The sequence below is a fragment of the Stegodyphus dumicola genome, chromosome 8 (genome assembly GCF_044657685.1).
Source record: "Stegodyphus dumicola isolate Sdum_Otavi_A_Nest chromosome 8, ASM4465768v1".
NCBI lineage: Eukaryota > Metazoa > Arthropoda > Arachnida > Araneae > Eresidae > Stegodyphus > Stegodyphus dumicola.
The window spans coordinates 73,607,597-73,632,639 of NC_140775.1; the positions used below are offsets into that span (position 1 = coordinate 73,607,597).

Below are 25,043 nucleotides of genomic sequence, written 5' to 3' on the forward strand. Positions count from 1 at the left end.
CATTAAGTGGCCTGAAACGTATCCTCATGGTAACAGAGGCATTGGATTTCCAGGTTAGAAGTGCCTCTTAAGTTGCATTCTGATCAAGGAAAAAATTTTGCATCGGCTGTAATTAATGAACTCTGTAAGCTACTAGGCATCGACAAAACCCAAACGACATCTTCATATCCGCAGTCAGATGGAATGGTACAGAGGTTTAATCAAACTATCCTTAATAACCTCTCACTAGTGGTTTCCAAAAACCAATAGAACTGGGACAAGAAGTTATCTCACTTTTTACTGGCTTATTGCAGTGCTGCCCACCTGACTACCGGCTATTCCCCATCTCAGATGCTTTTCGCTTCCTCTGCCTTGTGATCTCATGTTTGGTCGTACTCTGGACGTGCCTTCATCACCTGAGGAGTACATCCAAGATTTCAAGGCATGGTTTGAATTGATACACAATTTTGCACAAGATCGAGTCAACCTGGCGACAGAAAAGATGAAGACCCAATATGACACAAGAGCTACAAGACACATATTCAACGAAGGAGACAAGGTGTGGTTGTGGATTCCGATTTAACAGAAAGGACTCTGTCCTAAACTACAGTCACTTTGGGATGGTCCTTATACAGTACTAAACAGGCTGAATGAAGTCATAGTTCGGATTCATAAGTCACTGAATTCTAAGCCTACAGTCGTTCATTATGACAGGCTAGCTCCTTACTATGTATGTAGTGTATACGTTACTGACAAATTTTGGAATCCAGCATTCTACAGAATGCCTAGGTTTTGTATATAATTTCTAAAACTAGCCAGCAATGTATGAAACAATTCCTATTTCCCACATTTCCTTGGTATTCTATAAATGCCAAATGAGAAACCGGCAAAATATGAAATACATTTCCAACTTGTATATAAATGCAGAGGAGTAGTTAAAAAACTAATAGAAAGTGTCCAAAATGTAAAAAGGCGAAACTAATCTAATTATGTAAGAAAAAGAGGTTATTTAAAAAAACATGGAAGAAATTATAGTCGATAGTGGACTAAAGATGCGCTTTCCATTGCGTTGTGTTTAACATAATAGTTTGAAGTGTAATTACTGATTATATTGTGAACACTTACACGAATATTTCTGTGGAAAATTTCACAGTTCTGAAATATTTCTTTTGATAATTATAAGTTTTTATTAACCTATTATCGGACTTGTGCATTCAATCTATTACGAACCAGTATGCATACAACAATACCAATAGGTTCTAAACAATACCCATTAGTCATACATTTGCAAGGGGGGGCAAAATCTTTCTTCCTTTATCTCAGTTGTAGGTACTATTAAACACTGACACAAGATGGGATTGAATTGCGTTGAGCTTCAGGTCAAAAGCCATGTTGAAGATCATTTGACAGAGAAAGGAGATTCTAGACTATCCAGGAAATTATGAAATATAACAATTATGTTATTTTTAAATTTGCAAAAGAAAAATTTCTTATTATATATATATATATATATAAATTTATGAAACATTAAAACAACATCATTCCCAAACTTTGAAAGGGAGAGAAAAATCTCGTTAGAACATGTGTAAGGAAACAAGCAAGGTTAAATAACACGGAAAAAAAGAGCTGAAACACAGTAGTGATCACAACTTATGATTTATTCCTTTGCTCAAGAAAGTTGATTCTTTTGTTTAGAACTTTAACACATCTTTCTCTATTCTAGCTGAATTCAAACCCGGCATTAGTCTGAATTGGCATAAAATGGCAAAAAATGTTCTTTAGAAAAAATAAACACAGCCCTATCAAACAAATGAAGAATGATAATTATTTAATTATTTTCTGCACATATTATTTAAGCAATTAAAGCAAAACAGTGCACCAAGTGTTATCCAAGCTGTGAAAATGTAATACAGAACAAGAAACATTTTATATATCATACTTGCCAACCTACCATAGTCAAAAGTCAGAATTTTCTCAATGACAAAAAGATTTTTTAAATAATAAAAATAAATAGAAAGAATTATATATTAAAGAATATATTTTTAATAATGAATTTAAATAGCAACCAATTAACATCTTAAAGTTCAGTTACTAATTTTTAAATATAAATAGTACAAAAATACTTACATGTAAAAACCATTTTTATTAGTTATACCTTTTAATAGAAAAATAATACTTAAAGACCTCATTCACTTGAAACATTTAGTGATTGTTAGTCATCATATGTCATCACTTGCGATTGATTTTGCTGTTTTGGTATACAATTGAAACACAACGATCACTATGAGCTCGCGATCGATCGTTCTCATAGCGATTGCTCCGAACCCATCATTCCGCGGCGAAAAGTGATCGAATCAATATGGTGGCTGTGTTGTTTGTGCTTTCACGAGGGCAGAATTTAATTGTGCTAAGGAAAATGCTTTAGATATCTACTGGGTGGGCAGCAATTTATATCAAAGCTTAGGGCATATAAAGATCCTAGCAAGGGCACTCATCATCTGTTTTGTATCCAAATAAAGGGCACTTATTGCTAGTGGATACAGATTTATTGTTGTGTTGTTTAAATTTGTATTGATGGTTTGCAACCTAATTCCGAGAAATATGGGTGGATGCGCACTGCATCAAATTATTCATATCGTTCCAGAAACAACGCGCTAGTATGTTCTGTTTCCTGAGAAATGACGAAATACGAAGAAAATTGGTTACTAATTTTTGCCCAATGGAATGGATTCCGAGCACAGGACCGTGCACTTTTGAAGTAATTTCAACTTCATATGTTTTCATAGTTGTTAAAAAAGTAAATGTTCATGTTTCAGCAAAATGTGCATTTAAGTATTGCTAGTTAATGACATGGTTTATATGTACAAAATGAATTGCAGAATGTGTCTCTACAGTCAATACAGAGATACCGACTTCGATAAGTTGATGCTGATGTGGTTTTTTTTTTATTGTTATTATTGGGAATGGATAAAGCTTAAAGAATTATATTTTACATTCGATTTCAATGTGTGATTATAACTATTAAGTGTGCTTTTTTATTTTAACGCGGAATTCATAGTTTAAAATCATATTTTTTAAAATCCTGTTATATTGTCGCCAAATCTTGGCCCCAGTGTAAGAAAAACGTAAACGTCGGATAATATGATTAAAATCATGAATTATATAATGTTTCCTTTAAAGTAACATAAATATATCGTACTTATATTCATTTTGAAGAAAGTAAGCATCAGTTTAAGTATTTAACGAATAATTTTGACCTTATTTTATATATCACGTAGACTATATTCCAGCTCTTTCATTTACTGCAATTCCTGTCAATTTATTTCCAATATATGAACATGAAATATGTTTTAAAATGCTGTACAAGCTCAGTCACTCATTCTTAATTTAATTCAGACAATTTCTTAATGTGTAATTAAAATAATTTAATAATATATGTTACTGTAATTTAACACTTTTGATTTTAATGTTTTCAGAAATTTGCTAAGTCAAGTTTATTTTTGTGTGACCTTGCATCAAAGGCAGAAATAATAAATCTGTTTCGGCATTCACTGCTAAAATTTTTAATGAAAAACTTATTATTGATGTAAAAGAATGAAAAAATGATATTTACTTGGTAATCAGCATCTTATTTATTGCAATAACTTAACAGACTTCTTATTGTTTCTTAAGTTGCATAACCTGTTTTCATATTTTCTTGTCATCTTTATGTTTTACTCTTCTGTGTTATCAAATAAATACGAAAGGTATGTTTATAACTAAATATCCTTTTTTTCATAGCAGTGTTAATGTACCATGATGTGATGTATGTCGGTATTTACTATATAGTTATGAACATTATTTTGTTATAGAGTTTTATGTATTTATTATTGTATTTAGTTTATATCATTATGTATTATATAATTTTCCTTTTACAATATATTACACTGCATTTTTTTTTGAGTTGTTAATAGAGCTATAGTGTACATTTTGCTTTTCTTTTGCTCTAAAACGTCTTTTGAATTACTTTTTTTCCAGTATGCATGTAAAACACACTTGACCTACATTTTTTACATGTATGTGATTTATGTGAATGGAATGTGTCTTTTAAGTTAGCTATTTTGATAAAGGAATTAAAATAAAATAACCTTTGAAGACTTTTCATGGATAAAACTTTGAAACAGTGCTGAAAAGCCAAAGAAGGCACACCAAACCTGAACTGCAACCCTAACGAATGGTTACGAAGAGTCTGCCTGCATATCTAGTAGCTCTATCATTGGTTATTTTGAAAACAACGCAACTTCCGACCATGTGATAAACAGCATCACACATCAAGTAACCTCTGGCAACCCCTACGAGTTTGACTGGTAGGGAAGTGTTTCAAATGAATACGAAAAATCACTCGTTTTCAAAAGTGATCGCTAATGCTGGATGCAATGATCGCTGTTTGAGTGATCATCGCTATTTCAAATGAATGAGGCCTTTAATAAGTTTTTCATAAAAATGCTAAGAACAGTGGCAAATTTTGCTTTCATTAAGAAACAGACTTCGTAATTTCGTTTATAGCAATTGCCACATGGGCCTGCTTTTGTCAATAAAAGCTTTTCTAACGTGTCATTACTAATACAGTAAACTCTCGCTACAACGATACCCGACACAACAATAACTCCCTCTACTACAATAATGTTTTGTGGTCCCAGTGATTTAGCATATAAACTAATGTTAATCTCCCCTCAATATTGCTATATTCTCTAGAACAATAAACCTCTGTAAAACGATTTTTTCAATCTAAATTTCAGTATTATTTTCTCCCTTCATAATAATATTTTGATTTTCAAATGCTTTTTTTTTCGTTTTCTTTTGTTATTTTTTCCGTCTATTAAGACTCATTGTGGATATTCAACTTATCCCTGAATAAATAGCTATTGTTCAGATTTCAAAACAGATTAAGACCACCCTTTTGGGAATTGGAGTGGGTGAGGGGGGTGAAGTGTAAATGTATGCCTAGTCTCATTTCCCAGTAAGCTTTGGAATTCTGATAAGGTTTAAGGACATCTAGACCTGTCTGGTCACCTTGTCACAGAACAAGTGCCCTTTGTTAGAGGAACAGGGGGAGATGGAGGCGGGGTGTTGTTAAGTGACGTACTGAAAAGTGAGTTCAAATGTTGTTTTATAGTCTTTAACGATTTTGAGTTCTACGCGAAACATTTTGTTTAAACTTTTCTTTCTTTCACGCGATATTGTTCCCTAAGATGGCAGGGCGAAAGCAACTATCTTTTCGAGATAAACTGAACGTTACCAATGATATTGATGAGGGAATGAAGCAGATTGATGCGGCTAAGAAACATGAATTATCGCAATCTACATTTGCAACGTTCCTAAAGAAGAGAAAGCAAATCGAAGATGCTGTAACTTCAAATGAAATTAACCCAGAGCGAAAACGACTGAAAGTTGCGACAAATGAAAACATTGATGCTGCTGTTTTAAAATGGTTTCAAGAGATGAGAGCAACAAATGTCCCAATAAATGGACCTTTATTATGTGCAAAAGCACGGAAATTTGCAGCAATGCTAGGGAACGAAACTTTCAAAGCTAGCAAAGGTTGGTTAATGCGTTTTCGAGATCGTCATGGAATAACTTTCCAAGAAGTTCACGGAGAGAAAAAGTCAGCTCCGATAAACAACGCAAATGAATGGCGGCAAAACAAGATGAAAGAAATCTTAGAAAAGTATGCTCCAAAAGACATTTATAATGCAGATGAAGCTGGGCTGTTTTTCCAACTCCTACCTGATCGAACGTTGGCATTCAAGGGTGAAAAGTGTTATGGAGGGAAGAAATCAAAGCAGAGACTGACTGTTCTTCTGTGTACAAATAGCATAGGAGCGAATAGAATACAACCTCTCGTCATTGGTAAATCATTGAAGCCAAGGTGCTTTAAGAACGCGAAAAGTCTTCCCGTGGAGTATAAAGCAAATAAGAAGGCTTGGATGACGTCTAAATTTTTTTCCGAATGGTTACAGAAGTTAGACAATGAAATGAAGAAGAGAAAGAAAAAAAATCGTTTTGTTGATAGATAACTGCGGTGCTCACACGTCATTTCCAAAGCTACAAAATATTGAAATCGCTTTTCCCCCTGCCAATTGGACTTCAATTTTACAGCTTCTTGATATGGGCATAATTAAGTGCTTCAAAGGATATTACAGAAAACGGTTGGTGGACTCCATACTTGTAAACTTTGAAAATAAAGTAGAAGACCCTTTCAAAGCTGTAAATGTCAAGGAAGCGTGTGACAATATTGCTGGAAGTTGGTGGGAAGTAACAGAAAAAACCATTCGGAATTGCTGGAAAAAGGCCGGTCTTCGTGTTATGGAAGATAAGAAATCTGATAATGATGAAAATTTCATAGACAATGATCTCTCAGATGATCAAGAATGTGTTTTGCACATAAAAAAATCCGTATCCCAACTTGAGGAAACAAGCGGTAAAAAGTTTGGAATTAGTATAGAAGACTATTTAACAGCAGATGATGATCTTATGGTTTTTGCAGGAGTTACTGATGAAGATATTCTCTCTGAAATTACTGATGAGATAGGAAACAATGATGAAGATGATGATGATATTGATGATGATGATGATAATATAGGTCCATCACAGTCCTTATTGTCATCCCAGGAAGCTCTTCAATCTGTGAATTCTCTACGGACATTTTTTTCAAGCCTTTCGTCGACAAATGAAGAACATTTTCGTGCACTAGAGTCAATGCATACTGTATTGGTGAACTTAACAGTTAAAAAAATCAATAAACAAACAAAAATATTGGATTATTTTCAATAAAAAGTGTTTTCAGGTATGTGAATATTTCTGTGTTTATTTTCTGAATTTATCTTATTTATTTATTTTTTTAGTATTTAAACCACTATTATTAGTATTTTACAAATTAATTTCTTCTAAATATAGACTTAAAAGTAGTATGTTATGCACCTTAAACTAATAATAATAATACTAATAAAAAAACTCTTTTATTAAATGCTCAAAATATGTGGGCCCTTGATATAACAATATGCCTCTCTACAACAACATATTTATTTGGTCCCTAAAATATTGTTGTAACGAGGTTTCACTGTATTGGATCTAAATGTAATCTTTGTTTTGGTAATAACACTGAAAATCCTTTCACAATCTGCACTACTATGGGAAATTTTCAGGATGCCCAACATTATTCTAGACAATTCACTGTACTTTAAAATTTCATCAGCACCTTTCAATTTTTCGACTAAACTCCACTAGGTTTCTGATGGCTTTATAACTTTATCATCCAAGTTTTCTAACTGCAAGCTGCAAAACTGAGACTGTGAATTATCAGTTGCAACATCAATATCATCATCTTTCAAAACTTAAATGATATAAAACTGGAAATCTATTAAAAAAATATAGAAAGGATGGATTTGCTAGAGCAAAAACATCTACAGCTTTGTATGTAAAATCACAGCATCATTGATTGGGAATTTATGTAGTATGTAATCAAATACTAAACACAATTAATAACTGAATATTTGTTTTTCGTATCTAATTCTTTAAGAATTGCAGCTGTTTTTGTCCTTGCACTTTGTCCACTCTATGTGATTCGGCTATCAGAAAACATTTTCTAGCTGCAGCATGATCTGATGCATTCAGCAGCAGGCTGTGTTCCAGTAAAAAGGCAGAGAACAGGTATTCTGCATTAAAAACTTTTTGGTTCTTTGTTTCTATAAAAAACTTAATTTTTTCTTAATACAACTCATTTTGTCCTTGTGTTTTTATGTATGTGCATATTTAAGAACATCAGCCCTTCCACCGTACACACACACACACACACATATATATGTATGTAATGACTCAGTGGTATAGATGACTAGATTCCGAACTGCACACACAGAATAACAGAGTCATTTAGATATCATAAGGATCAGAAGATTGTGGCATTGAATAATTCGGAGAGATGGTCGAAGATTCAAAAATAATTTTCATGTCTTGCTAAAGCAATTCTTAAACTATGATCTGATTCACATATCAGGATGGGTGCAATATACATCTCACAATATTATTAGCTTATCACATTTTAAGATAATGGATAATCCTGTGTTTCAAGAAAGAAAGCAAGTGGCAGCAGTATGTTGGCAGAGTGAAAGTAAAGCAGGTTAAAAAAATGAAATAGACTGTGCAGAAGTGGAATTCACAGTAAAAAAATTCTTCAATTTCAACAATCCTTCAAGAATAATTATCATTATTCCCTCCCCTCAAGAATAACTGAGAAGATGCAAGAAACATATGCTCAAAAACATACTTTTCATTCTAATTCAGAGGAACATATTGCACTTAATAGGCATATAATATCAAATATTTAATTTTACTCCATGCTTTGACAGGTATAATTCCTTGCAAACTTTCAAAATGTAATACAATTTTGGTGGCTCAAATTTTTTTTTCTCATATGCCCACAATTTTCCCACCAAAAATATTTACCATAAAAGCTACAAAAATTATATAAAAGAATCATAAATAAATCATTAAATTGCACTTACAAGTGGGAGAAGAGCCATAAAATAACGATGTATTTCCCATTTTTGCATATTTTTACAGAAGTGTCTGAAATACATGGACTGTTTCCTGTTGTTGTCTTCAAAGGCATTTAAAATGCGAGAACCATAAACATCAATATCAAAATTTTCTCTTTTCTCCTGCATAAAATGAAAGAAAATATTATGAAGGATAAGAAATAAACTTTTGAATAATTCATTTTAATAAATAATAAATCTCCTCCTACTAAACTTTGAAAACTAACTGCAAAATACTGATAAAATTTTTTGGTGTTTCACTGTGATAATTTTGTCATAGATTATTACCCTACTTCCTGATAAGCTATTGAATTTAAATTTTGTACATACACTGCTGGTTGACAACAATGCAATGTGGTAAAAAGAGTTTTTTTCTAAATTCAAATAAAAATTTTTTATTTAATATTTAAATGATTTTTTGCATATACTTTTGTTAAACAAACAAACATAACAGAATTTTACTGTTTGTGCCACTGAATACAGCAAAAAAGAAGCTTTTCATTGAAACTTGAATGAAAATTGTTGTTCAGTTTCTTAATTTTTGAAATTCACCCTGACTGTTTGATGTTTATGATTTTAAAATTTCAAGATCTAAAAATGTATTGGATATAAAGATTCCAAATTTTTGCAGATTATACAAGAAACTTTTCACCCTATTTTAACACAGAAATAATAAGATATTATTAACTGAGCGATTTTATATATTTTTATGAAGCAGATGGAAGAAAAAAGTATTTCTCACAGAAAACTACCGTAATTTTGCACGTATAGTCCGCAAACATGATTTTATATAAAAAGAAATTTCAAAAATCGTCAGATAGTCCGCGGACTGTACGTCTGAAATTACGTTTTTTTAATACGGCAATATTAATGCATTTTAGAAACAAAGAACTAAGTATAAATAGAAAAAAAAAAAAAAAAAAAAAAAAAAGCGGTTTCATCAACGTTATCGAAGATGAAAGACAAAATACGAAAACAAAATACTGTGCAACGTGCTATCCTCGTGATAAGTGGTAATGAAATGTGACCTTCGACCCCACTCACTTGGTGTTGCCAAACCACGCTATAAGTAAACGAATCACATTTTTTTTCGTACTCCAGGTACTTGCTACTAAGGGTCCTAAAAAACCGAGCTGACGCATCAACAACTTTTCCCCCTCCCGGCAGTTGCGCTAAAGCAGTGCGAAGGATATTGGGATACAATACTCTGGTTGCGCTAAGTGAGTGCTCATATCCTGGCATCACTTGATGCGCCCAGCCTGGATTTTAGGAGCTCTACTCATTCGTTCTGCACTATGCTCTATGGTTTACTATCGATACGATATACACAAATGTTTTCTTGGAATCTCTCGCTTTTTTTATATTTGATCATCGGCAGTTCACGACAGCGTGTTTTTTAAATTTCAACGATTTTAACCATGAACAACCAGCGTATTATCCACACTGGTGGATAGTCCGCAGCTTCAAAAATTCGCACTTTAAACACAGATAGTCCGCGGACTATACGCGCGAAATTACGGTAATTTTGAGTTTCCATTCTTGATACACTTGTTGATATCCCCCCTGTTTTAGCTTCAAGTTAAATGCTCACTGTAACATTGTTATTATATCCAATTTCTGCAACTGAATATTCAAAGCAATTTCTCCATTCTCTGAATGATGTTCAGTTATTTTCCTTTATTTCATAAGTTTCTTCTAATTTATTGCTTGTGTTTTAATTATGAATAAAACATTTTATCATTGATAAAATGTAATTGTTTAAAAAATAATTAAATTAAAAAGAAGAAGGGTATTTAAAATGCTTATTTAAAAAAATTAAAATGGATATGCTTATTAATGCTCTAAAAGTAGAAAAATAATCTGTCATATAGTTTAATAGGAACAATGCACTAGTCCAATTTACAGAATTCATCTACAATTTCATGTCACGAATAACAAAAGCATGGATTGCCCATGGTAAATTAAAAGGTAATGGCTTATACAATTGACATTTGAATTCAATTAACGGATTTCGTTATTTAGGTGCCAGATGCTCTTATTACTTGTGATATAAAATTGTAAAAGAATTCTGTAAACAGAATTACTTTATCTACAGTTCCCATTAAACAATATGATAGTATTTTTTTCTTTTAGCGCAATAATTTTCATATCCATTTTAAATAATAACTTTTATTTAATTGCAATTTATTTTATTTATATTTAAAAATAACTAATATTGTAAGGCATAACATGACTGATTTAGGACATACATATCATGAGCTGCAAAACTTGAACTGTTACACTCTCAGCACAAGTGTCATCAGAAAAATTCTTTTAAGAGCTGGAAGAGGATGTAAAAATTGGAGATAAATAATTACATCAATAAATTTTTAGTTGGGGACTTGCAAGTAGACTTTTATTTGATTGTGAGAAGTGAGGGTGATGCATTTGCCCTCCTCTGTGAGTCCCATTCCTGAGTACAATTGTTTTTAGATCTATTCAAGAAATGATTGCTGCATTTAGTATACATCTAGTACATATCTGTACATAATATTTATTACCTTGATACATAAAATAATTTATTTCAATCTTCAGATCAAAACAATGATTTATAAAGCAATGGAGTGCACAAGACAAGATAAAACAACATGACAACAAAATATTCAAGATAGACATGATACACATGTCCGCAAATGTTCTCATGCAACTTTTATTTTTACGACTACTGGTCACAGAAACGAGATAACAACTGAGAAAAAAAATTTCTGTGTTACTGTACTAAGTGATGAGCAATGGCATGCAGATTGCTGTTAGAAGGAGAGCTTAAATTGTGCCGGACCCCCACCGGAGCCTAGTTCGCCACTTTCTCAGTTTCCAAGGTAAATCATAATTCTAGCCAGAGTGCACTGGAGCCCTAAATAAAAGGGCTCTAGTACTTCTTTTATGTAATTGAAACAGTTTCAGCAAAAAAATTTTATTTAAAAAATAAATAGACCTCTAAAATTGATTATAACTTCAGAATTCGTGCCTATCTATGTTTCTCCGGGGAACAAACACTTTGACGGAGGTTAAGACTTAAGAAAAGCCTCCATCCACATGTCAAAGGTCTACTCTCCACAGTGATTATCTTGGTTTTCTACGTTCAGTGCTAGTGACCTCTCACTGCAGAGCTCCTGCAGACAAACTATGCAACCAAATATAGGGAACAAAAACTGTCACATATGCAACCTTACATTTGTTTACCTGTTGTCATCCGATTGGATCTGGAGGAAATTTTTTGCCTTTTTCCAGACTCTCATATTATTTCTAGCATTCTATTTTCATTAGTGACACTTTAATCATTTTACTTTTTCCCACTGATGTGCTGGAAAAAAAAAATCCCCCCAACTGAAATCATATGTTTTACTGTATATTTAGGGTCTAAACTCAACAGCAGGCCAGCGGAGCTATTTATAAGTTTTTGTTTGAAATTGTAAGTCCAGTTGGAACCCCAAATAAGATGAGGTTCGATATTTTACTTCTTTCATTTAATTATTTATAATTAATTTAATAATTTATTAAATTTTTATTTATAGCTTTATATTTATTTCCCCCTTTTCTCTGATGGTCTTCCAGACACCTCCATCACTTCTGATTTTAGAAATTACGCCCTGGTTAAAAGTATTGACCCATATTCTTTCTTCCTTTTTTGAAAAAGATCTTCTTTATAAAATCTTCATAATCTTTCATAATTCATGCTCTAGAAAACAGTAGGAGGCTTCAGTTCTAGAACACAGACAACTTTTAACATTATTTGCATAATTAAAAAATATTTCTGATTTGATGAATTTTTGTATGATTATTAGATTATGATTTTAAAGTACAAAACTGAGAATAATCATGCCATACTTTAAACCCTTGATAACTCAGAATTATTTGTGTAAAATTTCTTTCGAGATACCACATGTAACTAAATTATAAATTAAAGGATATGATACACTGATAAATCCAAAAGAATATCACTGAATGATACAGAAGAGAGAAAAAAAAAATCAACCTGGAATCATTCTAATTCAAATTTTAACCAATCTCTCAAGGCAAACTGAAAATGATGTTAAAAATCCGAAATTTTGTCATGTTGGCCAATTTTTGTCAAATGAGAGTAAAAAACCTTTAGTACTTAATTTTTCAAATTGTAATAAACATCTACTAAACATAAAGATAGCAAAGGAAAGGCCATATTAAAAAGTTAGATTATGTAAATTTTACAAGATGAATTTTTTTAAAAATTTAAAACTGCCAAAACATGAATATTTGAGTTTTTTAAACATTTTTATAACTGGAAGTAGATGGCAATGACCAATGGTTTAAAAAATAAAGACTGTATAAAGACTCATGAATACAGTATATATAACATGAACACAAATCTCATGACTAGGTAAGAAGGCAGTTAAAAACAATGACAGACAGGAGATGTACGAGATGTGATAAGTCCAATAAGCAATTAATAAACACTAAAAACACAATAAACAAATATGAAACAAACATGAAATTCATAGTTGTAAGAATTAGAAATTAAATGAGAAATAGGTTAATTCTGGTGCTAAATCCGCTGAAGTAGGAGGCTGGTGGAGAACTGGAATATCTTTTTCTGTGAGCCATGTCTGCACAACAATCAATGTGTGGAAGGGAGCATTGTTGTGATGCAGTGACTAACCTCTTTGCCATCTGGCAGGACATTTTCCTTGGATTACCTTCCCCAGCCTTTTCAAAACTCGCACGTAAAAAGTACCGTTAACAGTTTGTCCAACTGGTAAAAATTCATGGTGCACCATACCCGCGTTGTTGAAAAATGCAATCAGCATCACTTTTATTTTGGATTTGACATGAAATGATTTTTTTGGTTGAGGAGAGGAAGTTGTGTGCCATTCAAATTTACGGCATCTTTGTCTCTGGGTCGTAAGCGTACACCCAGGTCTCGTTACCAGTAATAATTGTCTCAAGAAACGTCATGTCTTATTTATTTATTTTTTTTAAACATTTGACCACATGCAACTTCCGAGTCTCCATTTGATTCCGGTTCAGCAGCCGCAGGACAAACTTTGCACTGCCAAGTTTCATCTTCAAATCATCTGACAGGATTGCGTAAATGGATCCATGAGAGATTCCTAATTCCTATGCCAACTCATCGATGGTCATTCTTCGGTCTGATCTCATTAAATGTTCCACTTGCTCTACCATTCCTTCATTTCTAGGGGTTGAAGGTCACCTACTGTGGCTCTTGTCTTTCAGCGATTCATGTCCACCCTGAAACCTAGAAAAACCACCTGTAAATGATTGTTTTCTTTAAATAATCATCACTATATACTGTTTGTAAGGCTGACAAAGGTCTCTGAAGCAGATTTTCCCTATCTGCACATGATGTTTACCTTTTGCTTGAACTTCCCCACTGCACCAACTGATCATCACACACTTCTACTTTCAGCTACACTGCTGTCACACTATCTGTTATGAATTCCAGTAGTAAATAAATATAGCGGTAGTACAAAAATAAATGAATTATTCACAGTGATAAAGGGTTATAATGAAATTCCAGGAACTTTCTGACTGCCACTCGTATATGCCTTTTAACCTTTTCCCAGGAGCTAGGACATATATGCCCCAGATGTTCATTACAGTAGTTGACTAAATGGTTTCATTTCACAAAATAACCCAGATGAAAAGGTTAAATGCATTTTAGTAATTATTTTGTTTTACATGGAAAACTACGCATATTATAAGAAAATATAACTAAAACAGACCTGTTCCTCTAAGAAAGGTACTATACTTTCTTCCCATTCTCGAGCAGCTTCTGACAGCTCAGTTGTTATTGAAAATTTCTGCAGTTCTTTGGAACAGAGATCAAACTGTTCTTGAGCTAATTCTCTTAAACTTTTTTGAGGAGGTTCTTCAGCAAGAGGATTTTCTTCTGTGGGAAACTCAGGATCTGGAGAGTTAAAAGGAACTATAAATACATGAAAATTCTGTCCCTCTCTTTTTTTCTTTTTTAATTAATAAAAACTAGCTGCAGAAAACAATTCTGATCAAAACAAAAAATGTACATTTACAAACTTTACCAATTCCAAAAACAAAATTATCATACTCTATTTTAACACATTACAGCTTTTAACCAGAAATATATCATGTTTTCAATGTGATACAGAAATTATTTTGACTGTTCTGCATTTTCATTATAGTTTTATAATAGCAAAAAAATTTCAGAATACATAAGATGCTGCTTTGTTTTACTAATTCCAAATACTTCTGAACAGAAACTTTAAAACAGTAGTAGTTTGGAAACTCAATTAAAAATCAGAATACAAGAGGTAACAGCTGCCAACCTTGAAATATATATATATATATATATATCAATGGAATTTCTGTTAGGATTTCACACTGTGTGGCACTGCCATTTAAAAAGAACTCAAAACTGACTCAAATTCACTTTAAAATATGTGATTTAGGTTTTTGAACTATTTGCAAAATGATTTTGATGTAAAATTTAGTAATATTTCAAAAATTTTATGTACTTTGGTTATTTTCATTTTGTAACGATCTTACATTTTTATACCAAGGAAATCCTGAGTAAACAAGTAATTTATTTACCTATTAAGTATTTTTAAATAAGATAAAAATAAAACTAACAATTAATGTACACCATGCCAAAAAAAAAAAAGGAGGGAGACAGTTTTATACCTCCCGTTCTACTACTGAGCTGATTGCCAAAATTCAAATTGCGTTTTTCATGTCTCGGAAGTGCGACATAGGTCATATATTAGATTTATATATAGCATTGTTCTAACATAGGTATTTGGACACAAAGTCGGACTTTTTCTGAAATAACATACCAATTTTTTTACATATTTCGATTCTACGACTCAGATTATGCATAGATATCAAATTTTGTAAAATATGATGTGAAATTTACTGAGAAATTCAAAACTTTATCTTTGCACAATTTTATACATTTGCGCCACGAATAATTCACTTGGCAAACTTCTTAATATATGGCATCTTGTTGATGCCTTTTTACATTGTGCATGAGCAGAAAAAAAGTCACATCGTTCCTTCTTTCAAACAATTTTAGCAAAGTGTCTAAACCACATTTGATATTTTATTGCTTTCAACAAATATGCCAAATTTTATAACATGCCAATATATAAATCCATGTACATCTCCAGAAATTTTGAATAAAAAACCGTAATTTTTTGCAGGTATGCTTAGAAATACATCTACTAATAATTAATTTATAAAAATTATTTTAAAACATAAATTTTAAAAATAAACCATAAAAATGGGTGAATTTTATTTGGCATGAACCTGAATTTCAAAATGTGAAAGGAAGAATCAAGTAAGTTTAGTAAAAAAACAGAGATTAATAAATATAAACCAAACTCAATTAACATTATCAGAGGTGTTTGTGAGACCCCAGAAAATCCCCTGAAACTTTTACGGACTTACTACCGACATTTTAGAGTTTCGAGAAGGGGGGGGGGGGAGAGAAATGAAAAATTACAATTATGAAGTATTGAATGACCTAATTATAAAAGTTCAATGAATTACTTTTTTCGCAAAATTAATAGCCATAATTTTTCAAACATATAAACTACTAACTTTTATGTAAATATTTTAAATTACCTGAATTAATTCTTTAAAAAAATTATCTAATATCTGCTGCTTTTTTTCATTTTCTGATGTTTGTGGGCTTGTCTTTCTTTTGTGGTGAACTTCATAATTGCAAGAAGGTTGACTTTTATTTTCCTCATTTACAGTTGAAGAAATTTCCTCGAGAACTGCACATGCAAAGGTAGAAGCAGTTTGCTTTTCTGCTAATGTAGAAGGTTTTTCAGAGACTTTTATAGGTGACTCATCTGAAATACATGTTTTTAAGTCCTCTTGATATGTTTTCCAACTTCTGTTCACATTCAGTAAGAGATCTTTGTGAATTGGACCAGTCATTGGATTTTTTTAGCCATATTTTTCACATGAGGTTTCTTTAGAAGCCATTAAATCATATTTAATAGCCTGCACTGCATCTAGGGAATCAATCTTAAGAGAGGTTCTATAGTCAGTGACAAGTGTATCCATTAAGTTGAATGCACTTTCCACTAATGGGCCATGGAAGCAGCTAAGGCAGGCTTTGACCAATTTAGCCAATGTAGGATACTTATAATCATTTGTGAAATCATCTTTTAAATTAAAAACTTTAGACCAATATTTATCAATTGTACACTTGATTGATTTCCACTTTCATCAGATGTGTAGAGCATTTCTTTGGTGATATCAATATCACTCTGGTATAACCTTATTTCAGCTTCTACTTTTGACTTTTCATTATCACTAAAAATATGGGACATAAAAGATGATAATTTTTCAAAAGCTAATATTGTACTGGTTTTACCTCTTAGCTCTGGATCTAATGCTGTAAAACTAATTAGATATGAATTTTTAAGGGGTAATTTCTGTTTCATATGCTATGCTGTATTAGTATAAGCTTTCATCAGAGAAATTTGGAATTCTTTTGCTATTGGATGATTTTTTGATAATTTCTTCAGAAGAGTGGAAGCTTCTGCACCAGTAAATATTACTTTGCTAGGTAGATGGAATTCTGGATTTGTGACATCAACCTTTAATAAATCATTATAAGATGTGCACTCTATATTTTCTGGCTTCATAAAAAAAGAGAAAAATTTTGCCATCAATTTATAAATACTGGAATGTATTAAATGAAGCATTGGTTTTTTTGTTTCAAATAATTTAATATATGTGTTGAACTCTGGTAATACTGCTGAATATAATGCCATATGCAATAAAGTTTTGTTTTGCATAACAAATAACCCATTAGTATTCTTTTTTTTCGAGCTAAAGCATCCTTTGTGAGTTGTTGGGAATGCAAGCAAGAATACACCCCTTCAACAATTTTTTTCTGAGCTGCAGAAATATTTCTTTTATTGTATACAGTTTCAACATAAGAAAAATAATCCCCTTTATCAGTTTTATCCAAGTAGTGAAAATAAAATGCAATAAGAGCATCCCACAGATCTTTGATTCTTTCTAAAACACATAAAATGTACATGGTCTGGTCTCTTCAAGGGCTTAAGTTTTTTAATGGCAAGGGATTCACAGATTTTGAAAAAATTTTCTCTTTTACTGCAGTTTTTCATATCAAAATAGATGTCATCAAACAAATCTTCTAAGTATCTATCAAAACATGAAGCAAATTTTTTTGCACAGTTATTAGCTGTGTGACATGTGTCACCATCAATATCTAATAAAAGGGGTGCTTTGTTTGATCGTAGTCTGGTTTCAACACCCTTTTTTTTTCCACGCATGGTGTTACATGAGTCCATTAATACACTAATTAAGTTTGCCCATGGAATATTATTATCTTCAATAGTATTAACAACTGCTTTAAAAACAGCTTCTGAATTGCAAGATTCCATCTTTAGAGATGCAAAATGATGAACTACAACTTCATTTTGATTGTTGTCATAAAACTGCACCAATATTGCCAGTATACTTTCTTGAGCATTGCTAGTACTTTCATCCAAATTTAGAGAAAATGGAGTTTCCTTTAAAGTTGTAATGATATTTTCCTTAATAGTTTTTGCGAGCCCATATTTCATCTTATAACATGCAGTAGTCCTGGATATTTCCAACAAGTTTAGTGCTGTCTGATCGCGGCTCAACTGTTTGCAGAGTTCAATTAAATTGGGAGCTACATTGAAAGAAAGAGAACTCTCAGCGATAAACGAAGTTATTAATACCTCTTGGCGTGCTTTTCTTATCACTATATCCAATGGCCGAGCATCAGTCTCCAGTAACTCATCAGTATTTTTTGAATTAGCATAATTACTTAAAGTCATTGAATGTCTAACGCACTTTGAATATTTTATGTGCATCACAGTTTTAGAATGATTTGTGAAAGCCTTGAATCCTTCCCCACCATACTTCAGCAGTGAGTTACAAAAAACACAAAATGCTTGTCCAGCAACATTTATTTTCTTGCACCATGTGCCAATGGTATCCCCATTACCATCTCTCCATTCAATCCAAAATAAATAAAAAAAATTATTCTTTATATGTTATTAGAAAATCAACCAAAAAGCAGCGACCACAATGTAATTGAGAAACAGTCCTTAGCCGTGAAAAGGTTGAAAGCCATTCGGTTAGGACTATTATCTCACATACTCAGCTACTTCGCATACATGGAACATAGCATTCGAAATGAAAAACTCAATATTTACTACAAATTCATTGGTGTAACAAATATCTGTCTTCCTACACCTATGGCTTTAAAAAAAGATGTTATTTATCTTACAGTTTATCGTTAAGTAATACATTTTCATTGTACAAAATTGCATTCATTCAAAGAATTCAATTTGTATTTTCCTCTGTAGAAAACTGAATGTAGAGAAGTTAGATGTTTAAACGACCCCCACATTTTCTCAAGACCACGAGCAAGGTTATCCCCTGCTTTTCAGCCATCCCCCCCCGTGAAAAAAGGGGTTCTAAATTTACGACCTGACCGCATATGAGGGTATTTCGCCGCGCCTACTTGCCGAAAAGAATCCAGAAGAGAATCTCCGAGAACCGGGGGAATGAGTCTTAACTCGCAATAAGGAAAGAACAAAAAAGAAGTTTTTTCCCCCTTTTCACGCATTATCACTGCCTTTGGAGAAAGAAAGGAAAAGTTTAGACCACACACACTGACCTTGCGTTTTCTGCTTTCAAAGCAAACAAAATTACCCAGATCAAAATAAATAATTCATTATTATTCCTACTTCCTTTTGAATGACGATCCCCGGAATTTCCAGGCATCGAAGTTCAAAATCCCGGAGCACAAACACCCCTGCATTATGGAGCTAAAGTTTTGAGAGCTAATTTTTTAAAAACTACTCGTGCGATTTTTACAAAACTTGGTAGTTTGGCGCAATTTCAGTCGTAGAATTGAAATATGAAAAAAAAATTGGTATGTTATTTCAGAAAAAGTACAATTTTGTGTCAAAATACCTATGTTGTAATTTTGTACCTGTAATTCTAAGGGGAATCATTTTTTTTTCCCAGTTGATTACAGCAACAGAAAATAAAGTAAGACGTTAACTTCGCCGTGGTCCAGCAAGCCAATTGCTTAATATATACTTGTTTAAACATTCTGCAGAAGTATAAATTTTAATTCATTTATGAGTTTTTTAAGTTATAATGTGTCATCTAAGGAAAAGAGAATTATGATGAAGATTACCTCTCCCATATTTTTTAAAAACGTTTTCATGTTTTAAAAAGTACATTTATACCATACAAAGTGCTCGTATTCATTTACCCTAGTACGAAAATTTAAAATATACTAACAAAAGTACAACAAAGTACATAACAAAGGCACACTTACACTGGTGCACAAAAATTAAGGACGAGACGGTTTTTTCAATATAACTTTGTAGAAAAGCTTTCCAAATCAACACATTTCATACTGTAAGATCCCCAATACGTAAGGACATGAGTAATGTAAGCAACACTTACTAAAAGAGAAATCAGAGGGATAAAAAGAAGCTTTATTGAAAAAGTAGCATGGAGCGCAATGCGACTGAAGGCCGAAACATCCCTGTGATGGGTGTCCAGCAAGAAACATCCGGTCTTTAATAGGGTATATGATCCCCATCACTGCTAGGCAGGTTTCACAGCGTTTGCCCATGCTGAGAATGAGGGTGTCAATGAGTTGTTGAGGCATTGCTGCCCATTCGTCTTGCAGCGCCAATCGAAGCTCTGGAATCGTTACTGGTGGTAAGGTACGAGCTACCAAGCGTCTGCCTAGAAAATCCCATACATGCTCGATGGGATTGAGATTCGGAGATTGTGACGGCCAATCCATACGTTCAATATCCTCACTCTCTAAGAGCTGTTCGATGACATGGTGCATTGTCGTCCATGAAAAGGAACTGCGGACCCATAGCACCTCTAAAAAGACGCACATATGGAAGAAGAATCTCGTTACAATAACGGATCCCGTTGACTGAACCTGCGTCGAAGATGTGAAGGTCTGTACGACTACCAAGCATGATGCCTCCCCAAACGAGAACACCGCCACATCCATACCTGTCCCTTTCATTGATGTTCGAGGGATGATTGCGGCTTCCCTGCTCTCTCCAGATAAGTATGCGATGAGAATCACTACTCAGACTGAATCTGCTCTCATCTGTAAAGAGTACTCGTCCCCATTCATTGTCTCTCCAATTCCGGTGTTCCCGGCACCACAGAGAAATGCCTTTTCCGATGGGTAGCCGTTAGAGGTACACACCGTACAGGGCGTCGTGCAAACAGACCACCACCGTGCAGTCTTCTGGCCACGGTAAAACGCGATATCGGTCGTCCAGTCGCCTGTGTCATGTGTCTAGCGATTTCTCCCGCTGTCTGCCGCCTGTTTCTTCTGGTCTGTAAGGCAATATACCGGTCATCTGTGGGTGTGGTTCCTCGTGGACAACCACTACTAAACCCTCGGATAGCTGTTCCTGTAGTTTGAAATTGTCTCCAAAGTCGTGAAACGATGCTGTGAGCAATTCCGAACTCTGCAGCCACACTTGTCCCACGGCGGCCTTCCTCCAACTTCCCAATGATTCGACCTCGGGTAAAAGCATCCAGATGTCGTCTAACAGATTGATTATTCGCCATTTCTCGCTGAGGCAGAAACTCTGTGTGATTTTAACTGCTATACGGCGTGCAATCTCTTTGCCAGAAATACTGATCTTAACCGACAACATGCTTTATACTACTCAAGACACTCCCCCATTACGTCTACCTGCATATCTGCGCATGTGCTACCGTACGTCACCTTACTTAATCTCCTGATTGGTCTTTCTGTCCGCTCTGCCTCTTCGTTCTGCTGATATGCTAATTTTTCGACTTCGTCCTTAATTTTTGCACACCAGTGTATTAAATTCCAACTCAAAATTAAGTTTATCAAACTCATTTAAACACTGCTAGCCATTAAAATTGCCAAACCATGAAGGAAAGCAGCTAGTACAATAAATATTTATTTTAAAAAACATTACAATGGATGGATAAAATGATTATAATTTCAGCTAATCTCAAGCTCCAGAACATGCAGAAATCAGTAACAAAAAACCTACTTCTATTAACAATAACAGCTGTTTTCTAACTAGGTAGAGTTGAACACACTTTGGATGGTGGTTACACGTACAGCAGTTCATGGACAAAGTTCTTTTGTTGTACTGGACACCACTTTCTTTCTCTCTAATCATTGACCAGATATTTTCAACTGGTTACAGATCTGGAGAATGACAGAAATTGAAATCCCATGTGCTGAGAAAATGTAGGAAAGTATTGTTTTGTATTAGCTGAGAAATTCTTGGTGCCAGAGGAATCTTGGCTAATGGCGCATGCGCCGCCGGAATTGGCGTTGAAATGTATTCTGTGAAAAACTTGATTTTGTGGTACATTGGAAGTTGCGATTTATATGTTACGCTGTAAGGTGGAACCTAGCGCCCGAGTGTCGCTATGGAAAATAAACGCATTTAAACTGTGTAATGTGTGTGGAGTTATTCTATTATGATATACAGCTATCGACAGGAAATAGAATAAGTCATTTCAAGTTTTATGGCCGATCAGAGCCGGAACAGCTAATGAAGTTTTGAGACTATCTATCATATTACTTTCGGTTTGTGAAATGAAGAATTATATAGGATACTTCAAGATTGCAGTTCTGTAGAAACAAAAGGGTAAGTACCCTCCTCCTTTTTGAAGCTTCTTATTTGTTTATTGACATTTGCTAATTAAAATGTCACTAAAGGAGGTATTAGCGAAAAAACGTACATTGAAAACACAGTTAACAAAGTTAAAACAAAAGGTTGCGGACGAAAATGTCCAAGGAAGTGACTTGGAAGTACTAAAGAATAAATTTAAAGTGTTTGAGATAGAAATAAATTATAACTTCGATTCTATGTTCGGGTTATGTACGGAAGAAAGTATTGATGCTTATGTAAAAGAGAAAGGAGATTGACGATATTCTCTTAGATGTAGAAGTCGAATTAAATCGTAAATTAGCTAACTTTCCAAAGAAATTAAATCGGAAATTGCACGAATACTGAGAACAACGTTAAATTACCGAAAATTACTTTGCCAACGTTTTCGGGTAACTTACATGAGTGGCTTTCATTTAAAGATATCTTTTTAGCCAGTGTTGATTCAAATCCTAATTTAACAGATGCAGTCAAATTACAGTACTTAAAATCTGCGCTAAGAGGAGATGCTTATCTTATTGTACAGTCAATATCCATAGTTGACTCTAATTATAAATTAGCCTTTTCATTACTAGAAGAAAGGTTCTCTAATCACTGCGAACAAATGTATGCTCATCTGAGACGATTTATGAATATGCATCCTATGCAAAATGAGTTTGCATCAGCAATATTAAACTTAATTGACATTACAAATGAATGTGTGAGATCACTAGAAGTTTTAAATCAGAGTGTTAACGGTTTTTCTTCCAATGTGTTTGCATACACTTTAGGGCAAAAATTAGATCCTAACACCAAAATATGGTGGGAAAGAAAATTAGAGAAAGAGAATTTGCCTAATTTAACAGATCTTATAGAATTTTAAAGATCATGCAAGAACTCTCAACGCTTCAAATAGTGTGACTAACACAAAAAAGGTTACACATAGAGTTACTGCTGTCGTTTCTAATGCAAATGAAAAACATATGCAGAATTCGTGTAGGTTATGTAATTTGAGCAATCACAAGCTTTTTAATTGTCCTAAATTTCAGAAACTAAGTGTAAAAGAAAGGGTAGAATTTGTGAAAAAACAGAATTTATGTTTTAAATTGCACAGTGTGAGAAATTGCCATTCTAATTACTTGTGCAAGAAAAAACATAGCTTTCTCTTGTGTTATCAAAATGAAAATAATTCCGTTGGGACCACAGTAGAAAGAGCAGACACTTTCGATCAGGAGTTGGGTGATCAAAACAGAAATGCGTTAAATGTACACGCACCTGCATTTCAAGCTAAAATTCAAAACGAAACCTTTACAGCCGCTACGGGTACTAACTGAGAAAAACGTGATATTATCTACGGCCTTTGTATTCATTGAGACTAATGATGGAACTTTAATTAAGGTGAAAGCGTTATGTGATAGTGGAAGTGTTTCTTGTTTTTGTACCACTGAATTACGGGATATACTTAATTTAAAAAGGGAAAAGACAAATATTTCGGTTTGCAGTATATCAGGTATTTCAACTACGATAAAAAGAAAAGCAGTTGCCCTTTTATCTGTAATCAAGAACAAACGTATAAAAGGAAACTAGAGGTTTTGGTAATTCCAAAAATAGCAGGTTTAACTTCCGCAAACTCGATGTTAGTAACCTTGCGATTCCTGAGAAGGTGAATTTAGCGGATCCGGAATTTTATAAACCAGAGAAAGAAAACCTGTTGCTCGGCGCGGAAGTTTTTTTATGATATGTTACGAGCTGGTAAAATCTATGTTCCTAACACAGGCTTGATATTACAAAATAGTGTGTTTGGATATATAGTTAGTGGAAATTTAAATGATTCACGGAGAAATAATTTATCGTATTGTGGGTTAATAAATGATAATTCAGAGAGTGAATTGAAAATGTTTTTCGAACTAGAATCATTAGGCATTAAAGATGATGCTTATTGTCATGAGGAAGACAAAGCATTGGAAATATTTAATAAGACAGTTTGTTTTAAAGCTGGTCGCTACGAGGTTACTTTACCTTGGAAAAGGGACTGGAGGGAATTAGCTGATAATTACCGAGTAGCGGAAAATAGATTAAAAACTCTTGCAAAGCGAATGAATTATGACAAAACACTGTTTTCTATATATAGTGAAATATTACATGATTATCTCAAGCAAGGTATCATTGAAAGAGTGTCGGATGGAAAGATACCTATCGGTAAACCAGCATTTTACCTACCACACCAACCGGTATTTAGAGAAATGAGTGCTTCAACGAAGACTAGAATAGTGTTTGATGGCAGCTCACATGAGTTCGGGCAGCTATCACTGAACAATTTTCTATGGACAGGGACAAATTTAAATCCTAATATGTTCCATCTGCTAATTAATTTCCGATCAAATAAAGTTGCAATTTCAGCGGATGTAGAAAAAGCATTTCTGCAGATTGCTTTGGCAGAAAAGGATCAAGACGCAGTGCGATTCCTGTTTGTGGACAGCCAGGTGTATTTGAAATATTGAATTCTTGTGTTTATGTTGATGATTTTATTACTGGACAGGACAGTATAGATGAGGCTCTAAGCTTCGCGTAAAGCTAAACAAATTATGAGTGCAGCAAATATGAACTTGTGTAAATGGGTATCCACTGATCCTGAGCTGATGAGAAAATGGGAAAAGGAAGAGTTCGAGATCCATCCACATAAAATCAATGACTCAAACGAGACACTTAAGATCTTGGGAATATCTTGGGATACTAATGAAAACAGTCTGAGTATAGACACAGA

At 33.5% G+C, this 25,043-nt stretch overlaps 1 protein-coding gene across 2 annotated transcripts in view; it reads right to left on the reverse strand.

Annotated features, from left to right (window-relative positions):
• The window catches only part of Cap-H2 (Chromosome associated protein H2), a 189,119-nt gene that overhangs the window by 12,855 nt on the left and 151,221 nt on the right, over positions 1 to 25,043 (reverse strand). For both annotated transcript variants that reach the window (XM_085822004.1, XM_085822003.1), the window contains exons 13-14: positions 14,312 to 14,496; positions 8,520 to 8,675 (exon numbers count right to left, since the gene is read on the reverse strand). In XM_085822004.1, coding sequence (XP_085678130.1) covers positions 8,520 to 8,675; positions 14,312 to 14,496 — 341 coding nt within the window. The remainder of the gene's footprint in view (positions 1 to 8,519; positions 8,676 to 14,311; positions 14,497 to 25,043) is intronic.